The sequence below is a fragment of the Lynx rufus genome, unplaced genomic scaffold, assembly GCF_022079265.1.
Source record: "Lynx rufus isolate CCGP_SWC_20201006 ecotype Redwood Valley unplaced genomic scaffold, mLynRuf1.p SCAF_13, whole genome shotgun sequence".
Classification (NCBI taxonomy): domain Eukaryota; kingdom Metazoa; phylum Chordata; class Mammalia; order Carnivora; family Felidae; genus Lynx; species Lynx rufus.
Window position 1 is genome coordinate 51,100,144 of NW_025814827.1, and position 21,009 is coordinate 51,121,152.

At 35.5% G+C, this 21,009-nt stretch overlaps 1 protein-coding gene across 2 annotated transcripts in view; it reads right to left on the reverse strand.

Annotated features, from left to right (window-relative positions):
* Positions 1-21,009, reverse strand: part of PRKD1 (protein kinase D1) — a 334,083-nt gene that overhangs the window by 48,578 nt on the left and 264,496 nt on the right. The window contains exons 5-10 of one of the 2 annotated variants that reach the window (XM_047074632.1): positions 18,745-18,768; positions 6,800-7,010; positions 6,540-6,617; positions 4,209-4,413; positions 2,625-2,748; positions 662-739 (exon numbers count right to left, since the gene is read on the reverse strand). In XM_047074632.1, coding sequence (XP_046930588.1) covers positions 662-739; positions 2,625-2,748; positions 4,209-4,413; positions 6,540-6,617; positions 6,800-7,010; positions 18,745-18,768 — 720 coding nt within the window. The remainder of the gene's footprint in view (positions 1-661; positions 740-2,624; positions 2,749-4,208; positions 4,414-6,539; positions 6,618-6,799; positions 7,011-18,744; positions 18,769-21,009) is intronic. The other variant, XM_047074633.1, reaches the window with a different exon arrangement.

Sequence of the window (21,009 nt, forward strand, 5' to 3'; positions counted from 1 at the left end):
TGTGGACAGTGGACACAGAGAGGCCCGTCAACTATGGCTGAGTCCGCATTAAGTTTGAAGGAGCAAGTATATGCTGTTTTCACTATGAACTTCTTTCAGAGGCACCTTCTACTGGGTGATACATGTGTGACATCTGTATTATTTCATGTGGGGAGACAAAATGAAAACTGCTGCCAAATGTTTCTCTAGAGCAAAGTGCTCTTTATGAATATCAGCAAAGCATGAAGACATCACATGATGTTTCTTAACCCTCCTGGCAATGTGCTGTGAGGCTATTTATGAAAAAAAAAAAAAAAAAAAAAAGCAAAAAATGCTGGATAGAATGGATTTCAAGAATTTTCTTGTCACTTATCTGCCAGGCCTTGAATTTTCTAGTTAAAATATACATATCTAACATATTCAGTTAAGATTCCTTTTCCCCACCACCATCCAATAGGGCCAGAAACACTCCACAGGGAAGTTTGAAACTCACAGATGACTAACTTGGGGTCACAATCTGATTCTCCCCAAATCTGCAAATGTCAGAAAAAAAAATTTCTGTTGGAGCAAGCACAAAATAGTCATGTCTGCTAGATGTATTTCGTATTCCTGATACCCTAACATTCTCATGAGAAGACAAGAGTGGGCAGAAGACTCCAATCAGGGAAAGAGCCACCCTTACCTTATAGTACCTGCTTCCTGTGTCATTTTGAAAGAGGGTAATACATTTGCTATCCAGTCTCCAATAGTGTCGTTTCCGCTGAAACAGAGGTAAGATTCAGGATCGTTAAAAATTTTTTTAAATACTTACAGATTAAAAAATAATACCCAAGATTGATAAAAACATAAACATTTTCCCAATGGGGAGATAAGATCTGGTGGTGGAAAATTCATGGGCTATGGACCAGGAAGATTCACACTTAATTTTAGATTATAGAAGATGACTATTCAGCAAATGTGTGATACATTTCTGCATCTACATCAGAAGGTTAGGAATAATAAAGGAGGTAATATATTAGCACCCAGTGCAGTGTCTGACACTTAGTACATGCATAGTAAATAATTCTATTTTAAAATGTATTTGACTACTTATAGAGCTAGAGGTGGATTTGTAGTTTGTAATGAAATTAAAAGGGTTAAATATAAGAGCTATAATAAGAGATAATGAGATGTAATATTTATGTATACTCATTATTTCAGAACATAAGGAATGCCAAGCTGATCCAGTCAAATATTTTGGCTTCCATTAGAAATGGAAGAATTCTGGGGCGCCTGGGTGGCGCAGTCGGTTAAGCGTCCGACTTCAGCCAGGTCACGATCTCGCGGTCCGCGAGTTCGAGCCCCGCGTCGGGCTCTGGGCTGATGGCTCAGAGCCTGGAGCCTGTTTCCGATTCTGTGTCTCCCTCTCTCTCTGCCCCTCCCCCGTTCATGCTCTGTCTCTCTCTGTCCCAAAAATAAATAAAAAAAAAAAAAAAAAAAAAGAAATGGAAGAATTCTGAATATTACAGAATAACTAAAGAATATTTTGGAGGATGTCAAGTCTGATTCCATGATATCAATTTAACTAAATCAGGGAAATGCATCAAACTCTACCTTGTCTAAACATCACAACAGATCTAAACTTCTATGATTTGGTGATTAGGTTCTTGTTGAGTCTAGGTATATGTTCTACGATTTTAGGGTATGTATGTGTGTGCATGTGTATCTGTGTATTCATCTTTTTAGACCAAAAAGCCCTAGCAGTGTTCTTGGTCTCATCCACAACTAACCTTAGACCAGTCAAATATACTAGATACATTTTAAATACTGTATACCATGTCTAGGAAGAACTAAAAGATGATATTCAGTTGGATCCCACAATAAGTCATATAAATCTCTCTCCAGAAGAAAATACTGATATTACAGATAGTGTACTTAGGTGATGGTTGTCTATTTGTTAAAAGAAATAATGGAGATCCTATAGATGGGAGGTGAGGAATAACCACCTATCTCACTATCAGTAAGTGAGAAAGACGCTTATCACCAAATGTCACTTAGTTCAACAAAAACGAAGATCAATTTTTTTCTCTCTTACATACATGCACAATCTCATTTGCCACCTACTAGAAGAATCTGGAGTAGTGAACACCTCACACTACATTTAAAAAAATTAAAATATGTTGTCCTTTATCTAATACAGTATAGGATCACTGTATTCCTGAATAGGTTAGTTGTTAAGTGAACACTTAACTAAGGATTTGAAAAGTATATGAATTATCATAGTTTTTTTCTCTCCCTAAAATGCAGTGCTTTTTTTTTCTTCAAATTCTGAATCCCAGAGGAGCATTGAGAAAGCACATATTGTCATTTTCATTACTGCTATAAAATGACAGGTATTCATTCAAGGAGTTTGGAGACCATCTCAAGTAATAGAGGTCAACGATTTTGTTTCCCTGAGACTGCTGCCTACATTTTTTTCTAGCTCAGTTGCTCGCTCAACTATATCTGACACCTAGAGAATGTTAATGTGTTCTATCTGATCCTATGCCATGTCTGAGTAGAGGTTTCTTCCTGGTAACTCCCATCCCATGGTCTCGACAAGGCATTAGCAATTCTTCAAATCGAAGCTAGCAAGTAGAGAGTGCATTGCTGGCTGTGGATCTTACCAGTGTGTCTTTGCTGGTATAGTGGACCATCCAGCCTTCTTTCATCACTGTGCTGCTTTTCCTCTTTGTGTGTTTGACAGACTGCACGACTCTCATGAGCGGGATATTGTTGCTTGTTGACGGACTTGAAAAGTCAAAATATTTTGGGAGAGAAATGCTTTTAGATACAGATCTTTTCCTGCATAAAACCTTATTTCAGCTATTGCAGAATGAAAGTCAAAAAACATTCATATCGCATTTTTGGTGAAATGTACTGTCAGAATACCATGGTTCAGAATCTGGATTACTCTGAGTGATAGGCACTTTACATGCATACTTTAAAAATTTTGAGGCAGGATAATAATCACCTTAGTCTTTAGGTTGAACTGCATGGTGTTAAGTTTTCGGGTAAACATTAGATTACTGTCCTACTGTACTGAGGCCACCGTATTCAGAACCACACATAAAAGTTTATTTGCTTACTTATTACATATTACAGTCAAAATATTAATTGTGCGTAATATCATTTAACACGAATTTGAGTCTGGATAATCTCATAAAGAGTAGAATCTGCTGTTTAATCTCTCTTTTAAATATTTATCATTCATGGAATTATGCTGATCCTTCATCGCTTTCTTTGCCTGTCTGGTCTGTCTCTTCCTGTCTTCTTCTCTACCCCTATGCATAAAAGCAAGCACCTTTCCGAATATTCTCCCCATTTTGATACTACAGAAATAAATGTACACCTTCAAAGACAGTTGGGTCATAAGGCTGACATTTTCCAGTAGTTAAAAAATATTTCTTATGCCATTCATTGAAAAAATATAATTATTTTATTGCTCTACTCCCATGAGCAATTCCAGATTGTCAATAAATATGGCATTTGTAAAATGGACACAAAATTCTGAATACATTTTATAATATAAATCAGAGGCTGAGAAACTTTTTCTGTGAATGACCAGGTATAAACATTTTTAAGTTCTGCAGAATACTTAACTCTGCCATTGTAGTACAAAAGCTGCCATCGACAATATGAATGGTCATGCCTATGTTCCAATAAAACTTCATTTCAAAATAGGCAGCAGCCTGATTGGCCACAGTGTGCTGATCCCTGATATCAAAAATGGGGATTATCTAATAATCAAGAAGCATATAGATTATTAAATCCCAAATATAAAATGTTACATACTTCTGAAGTAAGACAGTAACACAGTAAGATGTAGACATATGTGATATTTGTATTAGGGGTCAGCTTTAAGGCAGATGGTGTCTGTTGAGGATGGCCCCCGATTTTTGCAGGCCCACACAATGAGCACTGAATAAACAGTAATTTAGTAGTAAACCTGTGGATGGCAAACATGAGTACCTCTCACATGCAAAAGGAAAGGGATCATAGAAAGAAGCAATGCTAGGAAGAGGATGCAAACTACACTGCTCCAAGGCAATCTGACCTCCTCACTCCACCAGCTCTCCTCTACAGTTCAGAGAGCATTCATAAGCAAATCAAGCAAACACTTGAAATTTCTTTTTCGATAGATTAAAATATCAAAGTGTCCTAAAAAGTAAATCCCCCTATTGGACTGAAACTGGGAGTACAGCCCTTACCTGATAGTTCTGTTGGACTCCTCTGGGTCTGGGTCTGGGTCCTGCATTTCCCCGCTGTCATTCTGACACTCTGCCATCACCACCTCGGTGTCTTGAACCATTGCTTCTTCCATGTCATCCATGAGCCCACTGTTCCTTTCACTGTCATTGTCATCACTCCCTTCTTCCATGACCACATCAGACTCTGCACCAGGGCTAAGCAAATCTGAAAAATTGTTTTGCACCCATGGTGATAAACCTGAAATCCTACAGTCTGGGTTACGGGAGTTAGGCAATCCTACAATATATCAATTGGAAGCCCTAAAAAATACTTACTTCAAGAATTTATCTTCTCTTTCCCTTTCCTTTTTTTATTTCATAAGTATCTGAACTTATCAGAGGATGAATATATAATTTTACATGCAGATGTTTCTTTTTCATGCCCCTAAGCCTAAAAAGATGAAAAGTTATGGAGAGCCTTGGCAGGAAGCCAAGGGTGGGATAGAAGCAAACTTCTAGGAAGCAAAGTGATACCAGGAACAAGGGAAGAGGAAACTGATCTATTCAGTAGCACAGCCCTTGTGGGAAAAAGAGATATATGCAAAGATGAGGGAAACTTTCACATCCAAGACTGGGGGTCATTGATTCTTGCTATTCTAGTAACTTGAAGTCATGGATTCCAATACATTAAATTGGCCACATAAGCAGCACCTTTTAAATACTTAAGATATTTGATATTTGAAGTAATAATGAATCATGTAATTACGCATTTGATGGTAATGCAACAAATTATAATGACAGCTGACCCTTGAACAACATGGATTTGAACTGTGCGGGTCTACTTATACACAGATTTTTTTCATCAATATAGTACTATAAATGTATTTTTCTTCCTTATGATTTTCTTAATAACATATTTTTCTCTCGCTTACTTTATTGTAAGAATGTAGTATATAATACATATAAATACAAAATATGTGTTAATCAACTATGCTATCATTAATAGGCTTCCGGTCAACAGTAGGTTATTAGTTAAGTTTTTGGGGAGTCAAAAGTTATAGTCACGTTTTTGACTGCATGCAGGGGGTCAGTTCAAGGGTCAACTGTACTTACTAATGCAGAGTACTTATTTTAAAATTGGAAAATAGACTGATCAGGGACCTTTCTTAGCCTGCCAAGCTCGAAAAATTCACATTTTACTAGATTTTTCTGACTGTATGGGAAAATGCAATTTCAAAGTAATCCACAGTATCAAAAACTGCACTGTTTCCCCTTAGTTCCAGTTATCAAGCACATACTGACATTTCCTGGGCCTGAACAAAGTGAATTCTACATGCCACAGAAAGTAGGAAGACTGCCAAGCTTTCCATTTTGGCAGCTAATTCATAAATCTCCAAGGCAGAAACTAGCACAGGAATGCTTTCGAGAGACTTCCCCTCTTCTTCTTCTAGATATATATTTCTTCTAGAGAAGAAAATTCTGGAGCAGATATAACCATTTATTCTTCAGAGTTTTATCAACAAAAATGCTCAATTGTTTCTCTGGTCTTCTGTCACCATTTTTTCCCCAAAGGAATCATAAAACTGATACTAGACTGAAGGTATAAAGCAGTCCACAATCTACAGAAAAAGTTATCCTGGGGTACTAAGTCAAATATTTGCTAAGGCTGCATTAGAAAGACTACCTGGGGAGAAAACGTAAGCTGTTCCTTTAGGATATGGTATTTTTCTTAAGGTGTCCTTCAAAGTTAATTTATGCCATTAGGATTTCCCCAATAGTCCCAACTATTAAACACAATATATATTTTCAATTAGCTGAATTAAAGTTCTTTGTATTGTTATTAAAGATTCAAGTTTACAAGAACACACATAATGGAATTAACTGAGTGGAGGAAGGGATGATTATTTCCTGATGGTCAGTCTCCGATTCTTCCCTCCCTTGACAGACAGTGAAGAAAAATTAATCTCCATCTCAATGCTTGGAATTAAAAGGACAGAGAAAAAGAGACTGAGAGCTATAACTTGCAGGCATTCCAACATTTTCCACATTTTTGAACAAACTAGGACAAGAGTATTAAAAAGAGAGCTGAGAAAGAAACTGTAGACATCCAAGTTTTCAGTACTAGCTGTGCACTGCATAAAAATCAAGCAAAGCTCTTTGGTTTTTGTTTTCTTTTTTATCAAAACTCAATGATGAGTGCTTTTCTACAGTAAAACAGAACAACCTGAGCCCATAATTTACTTTCGGCTGGGTCACAAGTATCTGAACAGAAAAAAGAAGAAATACAGCTAAGTCATCACAGACACACTCCTGAACAGGAAAGAAGCGCAGAGTGACTGATCTTTTACCTACCTCCATTAATGGTCACTTCGCCGAGGCAGTTGTTTGGTACTTTGGATGCACAACGTTTGTGACAGTTGAACCTGCAGTCTGATCATAAAGATTTTAAAAGAAAACAAAAACATAGAATTCATAAAAAAGAAAAGTTGTAAAAAGCAAAAACAAAACAAAACAAACAAAAAAAAAAACCCAGTGCCTTCAAATGGCTGAGGATTAATTTCCGGATCAAAGTTTGGCTGGTGACAAATATTTGGTGGCAAGATCATCCTTACCTTTGCATTGCAGGCCCTGCCTAAAAAGCCCCTTGAGAAGCTTCTTGCAGTACTGGCACACTGTGGGCCTGGTGTAGGAGTGGATGACGAATGTGTGTGGCACTTTCACTTTAGACATCAAAATCTTGTCGAGCTGAATTGGTCGTCCAATATATGACTGAGAATTTGACCTCTTTTCTCGACCAATAAATGACTCTGATGGTGACTTTTGCTATATGTTTGAAATACAATAAAGGATAATAATATGTAAGAGATGACTTGATATAAACACACACACACACACACACACACACACACACACACACACACATATATTTTTTTTTAAGTAGGTTTCATGCCCGGTACACAGTCCAACATGGAGCCCAATACAGGGCTCAAACTCACAACCCTGAGATCAAGACCTGAGCTGAGACAAGAGTCAGACACTTAACCAAATGAGCCACCTAGGCACCCCTAAAAGTATATATGTTTTTAATTGCATTTTGCCTTACTATTTAGCAGTTTGATCCATAAGGAAATGAGAGTAATAAATTAAAACTGTGTTTCTGTTATTTAATGTAATTTATACCTCCTTTATTTCTCTCATTTGACCTACCTTATTTTTAAAAGTCTAAAAAGAAGAGAACTAGAGATCAGAATATTTGAACCTGATTTGTAGGAGTTTGAAAATATTTTTGGCTTTAAAAAAGTAATGTAATTAGTTGTAATACAGAAGTATAAGATTGAAAGCAAATAAAAAATTGTTTTTAACCCCACTACACATGTTATTTGATGGGCATTTTCTAAAGTATTACATGCCATGGTTTAAAAAAGGCAAGCAGTTCAGCAAGGTAGAAAATAACAAGTAAATCCCATCTGTCTGCCCTACATAGTACATCACCTGAAAAGTGGTTACAGCTCCTTTGGGTTCCTCAAAGAAAAAATAAATATGGCTTTATGTTATTCCTCAACAATATAAAAGTGAAGGGTTAAAATTATGCTATCATTTTTACAACTGGAAAACAAATAAACTAGTGGACTATATAAGCCACACAAATATGGGTGTTTCTTTATAAGGATATCTCTGTGCACTCTTGTCTCCATTTTAAAATTATTTAATTGGCCCAGTACATAGATTTTTTTCAATTAAATGAATTAAAATTAACTGCGTCTTCTGTTTTTGGACAATTTCATATAGCTCTTGATATCATGGAAATGTACTTGGGAATCATCAGAATAAATGTACTTTGAAATCATCAGAATAAAGGAGGAATTGAATTACTTTTTAATAGTTTTATTATAATTATACATATCATTTATTAAGCTCCTACCTTTAGTAATCATTGTGTGAGGAACCTTACAAGATAGGGTTTATTATCAAAAGTTCAGCCATCTAAGCTCATAAAGTTGAAGTATATCCTCTTGAGTCAAAGGCTAGTGAAAGTCAAAACATGAACCTATATTTGTTTGCCTCCAGAGCCCTTATATTATCACCTTACTCAGTGCCAGGTTTGGAATGATTACTGACAAGATGAGAAAGAAATCTTATTTACATACACTTTCTAACCATTTCAATGACTATTGGCACCAAAAGGTAACACCATTTATTACCAAATGGAGAAATTTTGATTTGCCAGTTCACTAGCTATAATCAAAAGAAATCTGAGATGAAATTTGTCATAGGGATATTATGTCTACAGTTACATTTGTAATTACAATCCCATAAAGATAAATCCCATAAAGATAACTGTAAAGGATAATTACCCTGGAAAGTTTCAACCCACACAGAGAAGTCTAGGGAGCTTAAAGATAGGCCACAGGTTTGCCAAACCAGAATCATGAATATGAGTATACTGAATAAATATCTTCAATGGAATTGAAAAATAATTAAATCCACAGGGTTAGGTCCCAGTTTTTTGTGTCCTTCTTGAGTAACTGTAGCCACCAGGCCAGTTTTAAGCGCAGTCTAAAATGAAAATTGATATTTTTCCATAGTTGGAAAGTTTCAACACTCAGAATAAAAGCTGACCTGACATCACACTTTCTTAGCCGACTTAAAATGTTCTCAGACTTGGGAAATCCTATGAAGAGTTGACCAAATCACTCTTCAGCTATTTTCCTTAATCTTAAGGTACCTAATTCTAGGCTGTGTTCCTAGAGTCAGTTTCACAAAGGACTATTTACTATATTGTGACGCAAATTCACTTAGAAGAGCCAGAGGCAATCTGATAAATTGAATGTTTTCTTGTTATCCAACATGGTAACATTCACTTAAACACTGCCTTAAACTAGAAGTCATTTATTTTATTACCTTCAAGGTAGGACTAAATAAGAAATTTTTAAATGTTACATGAGTTTATAGAAGAAAAGTTTGCTGTCACTACGGTCCACAGACTGTATTACACACATTATTTAGGCAATGGTGAGATTCACACAGCCACATGCGTCCTTGGCACTGAATAACATCTCACAAATTCTAGAATTTATAGTGTCAGAAATTAAGACTTTAACAGCACTTAAGATTTAAAAGGAATTTGAGGTTTTAATAGTATTAATAAAGAGTGCCCTCCTGGTATTCATGACATTTTAAAATTAAAATCAGTTAGCATCATGACCCAGGAGCTTATGTTGTTTAATTTTACTAGATAACAAACACTCTGGGAAAGGGAGAATGGGAAGGCCTTCAGAAGTTTCGTTTGTACAATTATATTCTATGTTTTTGGAGTGCACACACACACATACACAGACACACACACACGCACGCGTGCTTTTCCCTACAAGGACGCAAATCTCAGCCAAGACAAAAAAGGAAGATGGGGTCACTATTTGATAATTTTGTAAATGCTTATGAGATATTTATCCACTCTTCAACCAAAATGCAAAACAAGGCCTTTATTGATACATAACAGATTATAAAACAAAAAGCCTATGAAATAAAGCCATGCCCTGTAACACACATTTATCATAGTTTATGGAAATGTTTAAGAACTAACATTTCTGTAATCTTGTTAATAATCCCTTTGAAACTATTTCTAATGATGTGAACACAAACCAAACACTCTTAAGGATTTTCAGAACAGCAATACATTTTTCATTAGTAATTAATATTCAGTTACTATTTTAAGCCAAAAAATGTCATTTTAATTATTAGGTTAAGTTTTATTTGAAGGTATATAGACCGGAAAGCCATAATTACAGTATTTTGTTTGTTGCATCAAGTTACAGAGTAGGCAAGATTTAGAAATTGGTAATGGTAAAGAAAACAGATGCTTAACAAATTCTCATTGATCTAAAGCCAGCTAACTTGGTCTTTACGAGAACTTCAATATGATTTGACTTCATGGTGAGTCAAAGTAAAGGGTAATGTTGACTTAAACAACCAGGCTTTTGTGCATATGACACGTTATCATGTAAAATAAAGAGAAATAGTATCGTTTTACTTTTTCCTTAAGTTACTTCATTTTATTCTTTTTACTTATTTGTAGAATTGTAATGTGCACAGTCCCTTAGAATTTTAAATAAGATCTTTATTTAAAGTTAACTTTAGTAAAGAGAAAATTCTTCCTTACCTATCAACACTAGTGAAGATTTTACTAGGTAAACTAAATGGTGTTTAAATTAATTTCCACTGTTACTTGCTGTTCCAGTTTGGCAGCGTGTATTTGGTGAACCCGAGCAACCTGCTGAATGATCGTTTTTTATGGGAAAAGGGAGAAAAGGTGAAATGCTCTGGAAAGGGCACAGCTACATTTTGTTTCGCTCTGCTTCACTATTATGTTCAGAGAAAAACATGGCTCAGAACTCACAGAACAGATCTCAAGTTCCCTAAATTACGGCAAGCACATGCAGGAGGGGGTACTTCCAAAACTTACATTTCCACATCAGCTCTTGATATTATGAACTGTTCTTTTCTAGACTGGAGGAGTTTAGATCAAGTTACAGGTGTGAAACCTTTGTGAGAGCCCCAAGATAACTGCAAAGTATGGTACTGGGGTGTGTGTGTGTATGGAAATGACTTGACTTGGCAAATTATACTTGATACAAAGTATAAAGACTTCATTTCTGTTTTCAGTGATATATCACATCATGGACAGAAGAGAACAGGAGAGCAGAAAAATGATGAAAGCTGAGTTTTAAAGCCAGTATTAGAGATTACATAAAGGTTACAGAGATTAATTATTTTGTTTTGTGAAGTGCCTATAGTATTCTTATGCTAACTGTATTCATTTGAAATTACAGCCAAAGTAAAAACTGTATGTGTTGAACACTTACTTACATGGATAAAATACCCTGCTTTTCTAGAGGCTGAATTTGTTCTGTAACCTGGTATGCTAAATTAATGACTCAGCAAGTTTGGAACCTTCCCAGGAAATGACTGCTTAGATTACATTATGGAAACTCCAACTGCCAGCATGTCTTTAACATTTAACAGGACTCTGAAACCATTTCCCAACAAGGTATATTCTACTTTGCGGTTCAAAATGAGTCCCCTTCATTAGTAAAGCTGGAAAACAGAGGGTGGGAAGTTGCCTTTCCTTGTGGTTTGCTTGTTGCCATTTATGTAAAAATCAAACATAAGATTTTGGAAGATAAAAGTCACTTTACAAAATGCATGGCTCAAATGAAAACCTCTGTGGTTTTAAAATATTTATATTTATTAAGTAAAATTCACTTCACAGCCTCATATTGGGAATGGATTTGGGGTGACATTAAGCTCCCCTTGAGTCGAAACAGAAGACAACACTTTGGCATACACGTTGACATCTTTTTCTGACTTGTCTCAATCATTGGACAATAAGCTCCTAAGAGAAGGACAGTGACTTAATCATATTTGTCCTCTGTTAATGGAAGAAGTGCCTGGTACATGCTAAACAATAAACATTGCTTGAACTGAACAGAATTAATGTTTTCAAGAAGTAACTGCAAGGAGATAATGGATGCGACATTTCAATAGAGATATTCAAGATACAAACTATTATGTAAGCCTCCTTTTAAATGTAATATTAACTGGGTTGTGACTTTGACATATCTGCTTTACAGGGTTTCAATTTTAAGAGAGTACAGTTGGCTAAGGAATGCTTTTCACTGCAACTGCTCTCTCTACGTGTCTGCCTGTTCCTCACCCCTGTTTGGCATATCCAATGCAAATACAAAATCTGTCAGAACTCTTCTGCTCTGGAAAGAGAGGGACAGTAAATTCCAATACTTGTAGGTTGTTAAAAGCAATGGATAGACTGTCAGTATGAGAGATGCGATGGAGAATGGTGGCCAGTATAAGAAATTAGAGAGGACAGGTTCAGAATAAAAGAGATGGCCAAACTCATGGATTAGTAATCCACGTGAGTATGTGAGCCCAGTGTTGGCTGACCTCTTAGTTTTTCAAAATCAAAGCAGAAAATCTAGTTGTTTATGAAGTAACTCTATTTCCAAGTGTTGGCAACTCTGAAAAAATTCTGAAACATTGTGCCAGCCAGTCAACTCATTTGAGGACTAAATCTGGCCCATGGGAATTCCGAGACCTTTAAACAAGACAATGACATAAAACACCTTCTTCAACCATTATATGGGCCAAACTCTTTTCATAGCACTTTACATGCATTAATTCATTGACACTCCACGGCCACTAGTGTTATGATCCCCATTTTACAAATTAGTAAACTGAATCATAGGGAAGTTACATCATTTGCCCCTGATCACAGTCTGTCAGTAGCAGAACTATGAATTCATGTAGTCTCACTCCAGGTGATAAATAATGATTCCTCTCTCCTTAGCTCCTCCCAGTTTTCACATTCCCTGGTTTTATGCTAATAGAAAACTAGGAAGTATTTTCTTCCCTTCACTTAAGTCACAATGGTACAATTCTTGGGGGTAAAGTGAGAATAATTAAGTAATAACATGTTCTATATGCCAAAATGCAATGCAAAAATATTGTGAATCTCTTAACCTTGACCTACAGAATATTGTGAATCTCTTAACCTTGACCTACAGAAGAGACTTTCAACCAGATTGTCTGTGCTCAGAGGATAGCATCTGAGTCATACATGTTTTCTAGCACAAAATGACTAACTTAATAAACAGCTTCTATTGTATAAGCATCACTCAGTTGTCTGCCTGCTTTCTTATTCAGGTGCTGTTCTACTTAAAAGATACAAGCACAACTGTGTGAAAACAGATCCAACCAAACATTAATCCTTTATTTCAGAAGTTTTAACATCTAGTATTTTGGACTATCACTCAAAGAACTGTGCAGAATACCACCTTATGATAGTTCCTACTACTGCCATCAAGATTGATCTATTAAATTTAGCAAGTGTTTCCTGGGGCAAATCTTACCTGAAAACCCAATTCAGATGCTGCCAGACATAGAAAGGCCAGTAAATAAGTCTCTGTGCCCAGTAACTTTAAATCCAATAGAATTTTGGATAAAACATAACTGTTACTATGGACTATCACAATACGTGCTCTTCCTGTCTTTCTGTATACATGGTTCTGCCTTATTCTTTGGATTTCAGTTCATATATCACCTTCTCCAAGAGGCCTCCAGACCATCTAACTTACTGCTCACTCCCCATTCACATTCTGTTACTCTTTGGCACACCATCCTGTCTCCTCCAGAGCCATTACTGCAGCCTGGAATGGTCTTATTTACCTGTTTGCTTATTGTATTTTTATTGTCTCTTTTCATAGAATGTGAGTGCCATGAGGAGAGAATCTTGATGGTTTTGTTCAACACTGTATCACCAACTTCTGGAATACTGTCTCACACAGAGTAAGTGCCCATGTATATGAAGGTTTGAAGAAAAGATAAAACACCCCCATGGTGGAGGAAAAAGGGGTCATTCAGAAAACACTCATGTTTCCATGCCCTGCACTTCACTGAGTAGAGGGAGGGTAGAGCATTTGATGACTCTCAATCGTTCAGTGCTCTTCTGTTACAATTCTGATTCCCTTGAACTGCCTGCCAAGTATGACAGATAAATGAGTCTGGCCCCTCAGTTGGATACCCTAAATATGTATAGCATAAATAAAAGCTAATCAACACCTTTTCTTAACATTGAAAAGAGTTGCTATAGGGCAGGAAAAAAAAGTGTGCCCTTGCTTAGTGGTGACCAATGCTGTATTTTACAACGGAGAATTAATTTCTTAATGTTTGCTGCGATTTGTGAAAGCTGTCACACTAATAACATAAATACTCTCTTATTAAAAATACAAGGTGGTCTGGAGTTTCTGAGTGCTAAAGTAGTCTTAAAAGTTATATTAACTTTTTTATTGCATCACTCTTTTTAGGTAAACAGAAATGAAGGGTAAAGGAACCTTACTATTTGCTTTAAGTGATCCACTCTTTGCAGGGAAAGAACCAGAACTGTTCAAGAATGGTTGCAAATTACATGTGCTGTTCTTTCAAAATGTCAGTTACCAAAATCCTACAAATCCATGGGATCTTGGAAGAAAGGGGAGACATAACATAAGATTACCTCTCTTTTTACTTGAAGTCAATGTGACCTTAATGCCTTGCACTCTAAAGCTATACAATAAAAAAGGAGCATTTCCACTGAAGAAGAAAATACTTTTGGATGTCAACAGCTTCTGCTTTGGGGCTTCAAATGTCAGAGTTGGTCTACACATAGAAAGTGAATCAGAAGGTAAACAGATTATGTGGAAAAAACAAGAATAGTAATGTTAGGAACATATATTCCCATAGTATCTGACCTTGCCTAAGTTGACAAGAGCCTGGTCTGGGTCTATGAACTCATAGGAGAATGGAATGAAATAATCTGGAAAGAGGCTGTCCCATTGATTACTGACTTAAAGACACCAAGGAAAAGCTGGAAAAGCACGCCATAAACACAATCCAAGGCTACAAAGGTTAGAGCCTCTCCCTTCAAAAGTAAGTGTAACTTAAGGGCTCAAAAAGATAATTTTATGGTATTTTATAGAATCTTAACCTATAACAATGAATGGTAAATGCATAGCACCATGTGTCTATGTATGTGCATCTGAAATAACATGGTAGAATCAAAGATTAGATTTTAATGTAACTCAGTTAAAAAAGAGAGAAGAATAAGACAAGGCTTTTTCCTTATCAATTTTGAGTTTAAAAATATAGGAAAGCACTCCCTCAATAAAATTATACCACTCAGTGATATTTTCAGTGTACAGCTACAGAGAAATAATCACCAAAAACTAGGCTATTTGGAGAAAGAAATACATATATTTGCTCATAACTTCTGGACATTTTTTCATCTTGCATTAATGATTAAAATGACAATACTTCCATTCTTCTTGAGAAGGGAGAGAGGCATTCATTGGATCAAACAGAACCAGGTATCAGAAAACCATGCCTAATGAATCAAGTAAAATCATGTAGCTAAATATTTCTGAGAACACAGATAAATATTTTAGAAGCTGAATTATTTCTCAAGCTTCTGGAAGTCTAAATTAAAATACCAATTCCAATATCCCACTTTCTTCACACCTCATTATTATTTGTTCTAGACAAGCCTTCAATTCTTTTTTTTTTTGGGGGGGGGGGTGAAACATTCCTGAGAACAGTAATCTTTTTTTTTTTTTTTCTTTTTCTTTTCCCCATGGTACTCAGCTAAGAGCTCACTAGGACCTCAGTAGTCATGATTGGTCAGGAAGCAAATGAAAAGGGACTGAAATTTGTTCAGGTCTGGCATGACATTAGACTAAGCAAATGCCTGTTATTGATAACATGGGGTGGGGGGCTGTTTTGCATCTTAAGGTAGAGAGCAGTGTTTTCTGTTTTAAGGCATGGCTTGTAGGGAGTGTTAGGAAAGTCATGGTCCCTTTTCTGAGGGGAACATAGGTCCTTTAGAGCCTGCTTTAAAGACCTATTAGTTCCCAAGACCTATATGTTTATAAGTGTGGGCAACTGGTAAATGCCCCCCTCCTCCAGGGGAGTTCATGAAGAACTCTCATGCAGTGTTTACATTTAGAGTTACACATCTGGAAGTTTTTGTTCAGAGCATGAATTAATAATGTACATATAATAAGCCAGACACATTGAATGAAACCAGGTAACAGCTGATTAGTAACACATCAAGTAGACCACACACTCTTAATTTTACTGAAGGCCTCCTTCCTGACAAACCCACCCCTGCACATACTTTTCTAACTTTCGGGAAGTACAGACATACGTGCTGCTTGAAGAATTCTTGGATGTCTTTCCTCATTGAACATATACACTACCCAGGGCTGAATCTGAAGAAATAGTTTACACAATCATCAAAAGAAATCTTGCAATATCTGGCAAATGTACTGCATGGATGTGATGGTGTGGTGTATATTTAAATGGAAAAATGACTTTTTAATTCAGATGAATCACCACAATTCCTGGAACTCCAGAACACAAGAGTAGTAACAATTAAAATCTCTTATTTCTTGATAGACTTCTGCTACTTTGGAAACTATCCTGGGAAATATTCATTTGGCCAGAAATATCATCATAGTTTCATTCAGGATTAGAAATAGTTTTTTTCATTATTTGCTCATTTGAAAATAATATACCTCGGCTATTATAAAGTGTATCAGAATCATATGCAGTTACAGATAGATAATGCAATACTGGTATTCTCTTGTCTTCCTTTTTTTTGTTTTTTGTTTTTTTTTTTAAATGAACAAAAACAGTAACTGAATGAGTCATTTCTGGGGGAGATTTTCTAGGAAACTATGCAGGCAAGAGTTCCTTTTAATATAATGCTTGTCTTAATTAAGTGTGAGTCAGTAAACTTTATGAAAATAATAGCAGTTTATGCCAAATTATTATTTAGAAAATATGCACCATTAATATTAATAACAAGTTAAAATCAATACTGTCTAACTTTCATAGAAACTAGAGGATGCAAAAAGTGAGAATATAAGACAAACACAGGAAAAGCTTCTGGAATGAGCAATTTATTTCCTAATGATTTCTATAAAGCAGTCTGAATATTAGGAGTTACCAAAAACACTAGACTAGAAGCATTTAATTTCAGCAAAAATAAATTCTCTAAAGAGCCCCTTAACTTTAAAGCTATAATAGTAAATACTTCCTTATATACATTTAAAAATAATTTTTAAAATTTCAATAAAGTTCTTAAATAAAAAAAAAACATTCCATAAGACCTAACGTACTTTAAAAACACTATATCAATTATATCCTCTGGTTGCAAAGAACACCAATGTCTTAAATTCCCCTTCATTTTCTACCTTGACTTAAGCTCCTTTACTTCAGGAAAAAAAATATTCTCTTCAATCATTTGACAAAAATATTATGTTGAATTTGGCCATATTGATTTATTCTCAACAGTCTCTATATAGTAAGAAAATGAATGAAAATATGTCTCTCACTGTTAAAATAACTGTGGGAAAAGATGTCAAAAACACATAAAACTGAAAGTATACTTCCATCATAGATTAATAGAAAGAGAATTAATCATATATAAAGATTCTAAGCAACCAATAAGCAACTCAGTAGAAAAAGAGACAGGTAATTAACCATAGGTAAAATACAAATGGCTAATAAATATATGAAAAACTATTTATCCTCCAATAAGTAAATAATATTTAGGCATAGAGATTTTTTACCTATCAAGTTAGTAAAAAAATTTTTTTTTAAGTTTAAAATAGGAATCAAATCTATTGTTGGGAAGATAAAGCAACAGAAACTTTTATACACTGTAGTTAGCAGGGTTATAAATTTAAACTTTTACAACTTTTTGAAGAACTATTTGGCAAAAAATTGTATATATTTTTCAGTCCATTTGGCTTCCAAGAAGATAATCTACTAGATCCATTCAAAGATGCTGATCGAGAAACCTACTAACACTTTTATAAACGTATAACAAAAAAACACAAAGAGGCTTATTTCAGCAATGTTTAAAATTAAAAAAAAAAGAAGAAAACAAACTAATCAGTAGGAGAGATTAAGAAAATTAATATCATATATCATTGCAATATAATACCAGGAAGATTTTACAAAGACATATAAGGAATGTTTTGCCCTAGGATGATTTTTCCAATCATACAAATTTATTATTATTGAAGTAAATTTCTTCATTTTATATCCTAAGGATCAAGATAACTTGATTTCTTAATTTTATTTAACCTCATACATGTTCTGGTTGTGTTTTCATTAGCTTCTTTTGTTATAGTTACCTTAACAAGACCATGTAAGAATGGACACTAATAATGGTATTTGAAAGATAGTCTCATAAAGAAAAATAACAATGTCAACTCTCAATTTGCCACAAGTACAGAAATAAGGAAAACTAAATATTAATAAACACAATACATCAAAACAAGTTATCACAATAAAAGCACTGTTATATACTCAGCTTTAACATTTAATTTAAATGCCTTTCCTCCATATTCAGGCTATCAATTGCTTAAGATAAATAAAAAGCCTATTTTGGAGAGGGGTTTACTTAAAATCTCTAAGAAGGAAATTTGTGCATTTTCCAAATATAATTTCTTCATGGACTGAGACCTCGATATACCCACTTGCATACCATCTTTTTAAAAACTAATTAAATAGACTGTGATAATACATTAATGATTAAAAGCTCCTTTCTTTAAAAAAGTTACATTCATCTTCAGGCAGTCCTTGTTTTATGTTTTACCATGCCAACTAAAACTGTGTATAAACATATTGGGATGGTGGCCTCAACTTGCATGGTTTTTTGGTACCCTGTCTTCCAATATGCATGCATTTCAGTTAACATGCTGCTGGGTAAAGTGTGTTCTGACTGTATTCTGTTCTATTCTCAGCCCATCTTGTCAGTTTCATAGAAAGACCAATGGGGTTTCTGCAGTTCAATAGGCTGGATTCTGAGCCAAATTCTGATCTGATTATTCTCATAGGGTCAATACCAATAATTGTCTGAGGTCAACCTATTAGTATAATGTTGGTTTACAAAAGATGGTGAAGCATATTCCTATTGCCAGGTAGAATTAGTACCTACCTCAAAGCCAGGACTCACAGGAGACTGAAACATGAAGTTGTAAGGGCAAAAAGCAGGCAAAGGTGCAGAAAAAAGGGGAAGAAAGACAAGAAAATGATGTTATTTGAAGAAAGCGATGCATGTTATCAATAATGTTTTATACAGGTGCATTTTCAAGCAAAATGTTACACTAATCAGTCTTTATGGCCACAAACACACCTGAGTTAGAAATAAGTTTTAACATTTAAATGGAACTATAGACACTAAGTCAAGACGGCAAAAACACAGTTTACAGTTAAGAGTTGGTAGAGGTTAAAAAAATCTACTTGTTACGGTGTCAATGATGAAAGACAGCTCTTTCACCTTGTTGAAAATAAATTATAGTCAGAATGAAGCATTTTTGACCTTTACGTGAAAGATTAGATTTTCTTCACAATAATTCATCCTCTCAATGGCAAAAGAATGAAAAAGGTCATCAAAGTAATCAAATGTTACGTAGTTGTTATCTGCCTGCAGGCAAGAATAAGCTGATGAATAATCAGTATTAGTAGTTTACAAACCTGGGAAGTCCAACAGTGGGTTAGAGTTTTAGTGAGAGAAATATACCTACAGTTCATTCTTTGCTCATTTTACAGTCTTTGTTGCATATTACTGTTTTATGTCTGATTTCGCTCAAGGTTGAAGTATAAATCAAAGTAGAAAGATTATTCTGAAAATTTTTTTTTAAAAAGAGTATCAATGAAAAATGTAAGAAACCTCTTGGTTAAGTGGACAATACATATCTATATTTATACTGAATATCATATTCTTTCTATCCCAAATCAAAGCTAAAATATACCTGACTCTCTTTGTTTTTTGTTTTTTTAAATTTTTTTAACGTTTATTTATTTTTGAGACAGAGGAAGACAGAGCATGAACGGGGGAGGGTCAGAGAGAGGGAGACACAGAATCTGAAACAGGCTCCAGGCTCTGAGCTGTCAGCACAGAGCCCGACACGGGGCTCAAACTCATAGACCGCGAGATCATGACCTGAGCCGAAGTCGGCCGCTTAACCGACTGAGCCACCCAGGTGCCCCTACCTGACTCTTTTTCTTAACAAAAATGCATGGCTGTTGTTCTCAGAACCCCCATCCTATTCTGCAATGTACAATCTGCAATCAGAGACATTGAGAAGTGGTGTACATTTAGAGGTTCTGCCAAGATTAACTGTTACCCATTGATACTTGCTACATTTCAGGATTGACATGAAGCATGTGCAGAATTCAGGGTAAACAACGGCCCATGTGAACATATCCAAACATGACTTTTGAGGATGTCGGGTAGGAAGACCTTCCTTTGCCCTATGGTCCCTCTATCTAGACTTAGAAGCAAATTGACATGAGAGAGATTAACACAAGAAAATCAAATTTAATAGGTGTATGCACAGGGAATCAGCATAGATATGAAATTCCAAAGACAATGAGGCAACACGAAGGTTATATGAGCTAAGGAGAGGAGTAGGGTCTGAGGATATGGAGGGGAAGAAGGTCATTAGCAAGAAGGTGAAAGGAGATGTTTAGAAAAACAAGGTTGCCCCATGTTGTAGATAAGTTCCTTAGGTAAGGGGGAGTTTCTATTAATAGTTGCTTCCCGTTAAAGCTCTCCTTTCCAATGTAAATTCAGGCACTCTTAGGGGAGGCAGAGAGCTTTTCCTGCATCTCCTGGGTTTTGGTTGCTTTTAACTAAAAAAAATCTTTGCATCAAAGTGGCCCATTGTGGGGCAGCCTGCCCTAGGCCCCTACAAGGAAGTATAACCCTGCTTGTGTGTGCTTTTATGGAACATTGTCATAAGAGGTGGCAAAGCTCTCTCTTTCTCAAGTTTCCAAAATAAGGTATTATCCTTATCATAAATATATTCGATATATAAAGCTGATGATTTTCCTCCAATTTGAAAGCCCTGAATACCTTTATTATGGGCTCTCATCAGAATTGAGTTTTAGCTGAGTGCTACTCAGCTCATATTTGAAGATGATCTATGCAATATACATTCACTTATTCCTCTAAGTTACCATTTCTCAAAGTGTACTCTCCCCCCCAGGATATCCCCAGGTTTTACAAGAAAAAGGGATTCCATATTTGAGTCAGTATAGGAACACTGTTTTCATTATCCCAAGACTCTGAGGCCCATAATTATGCTCACTAAATATTACCACGTCCAATACGTAGACAGACCATGAAGCACTTTCCAGTGATCATTTGATCAGGAAATGTTTTTTTTGCAGAATATTTGATAGGGCCATTACTTTG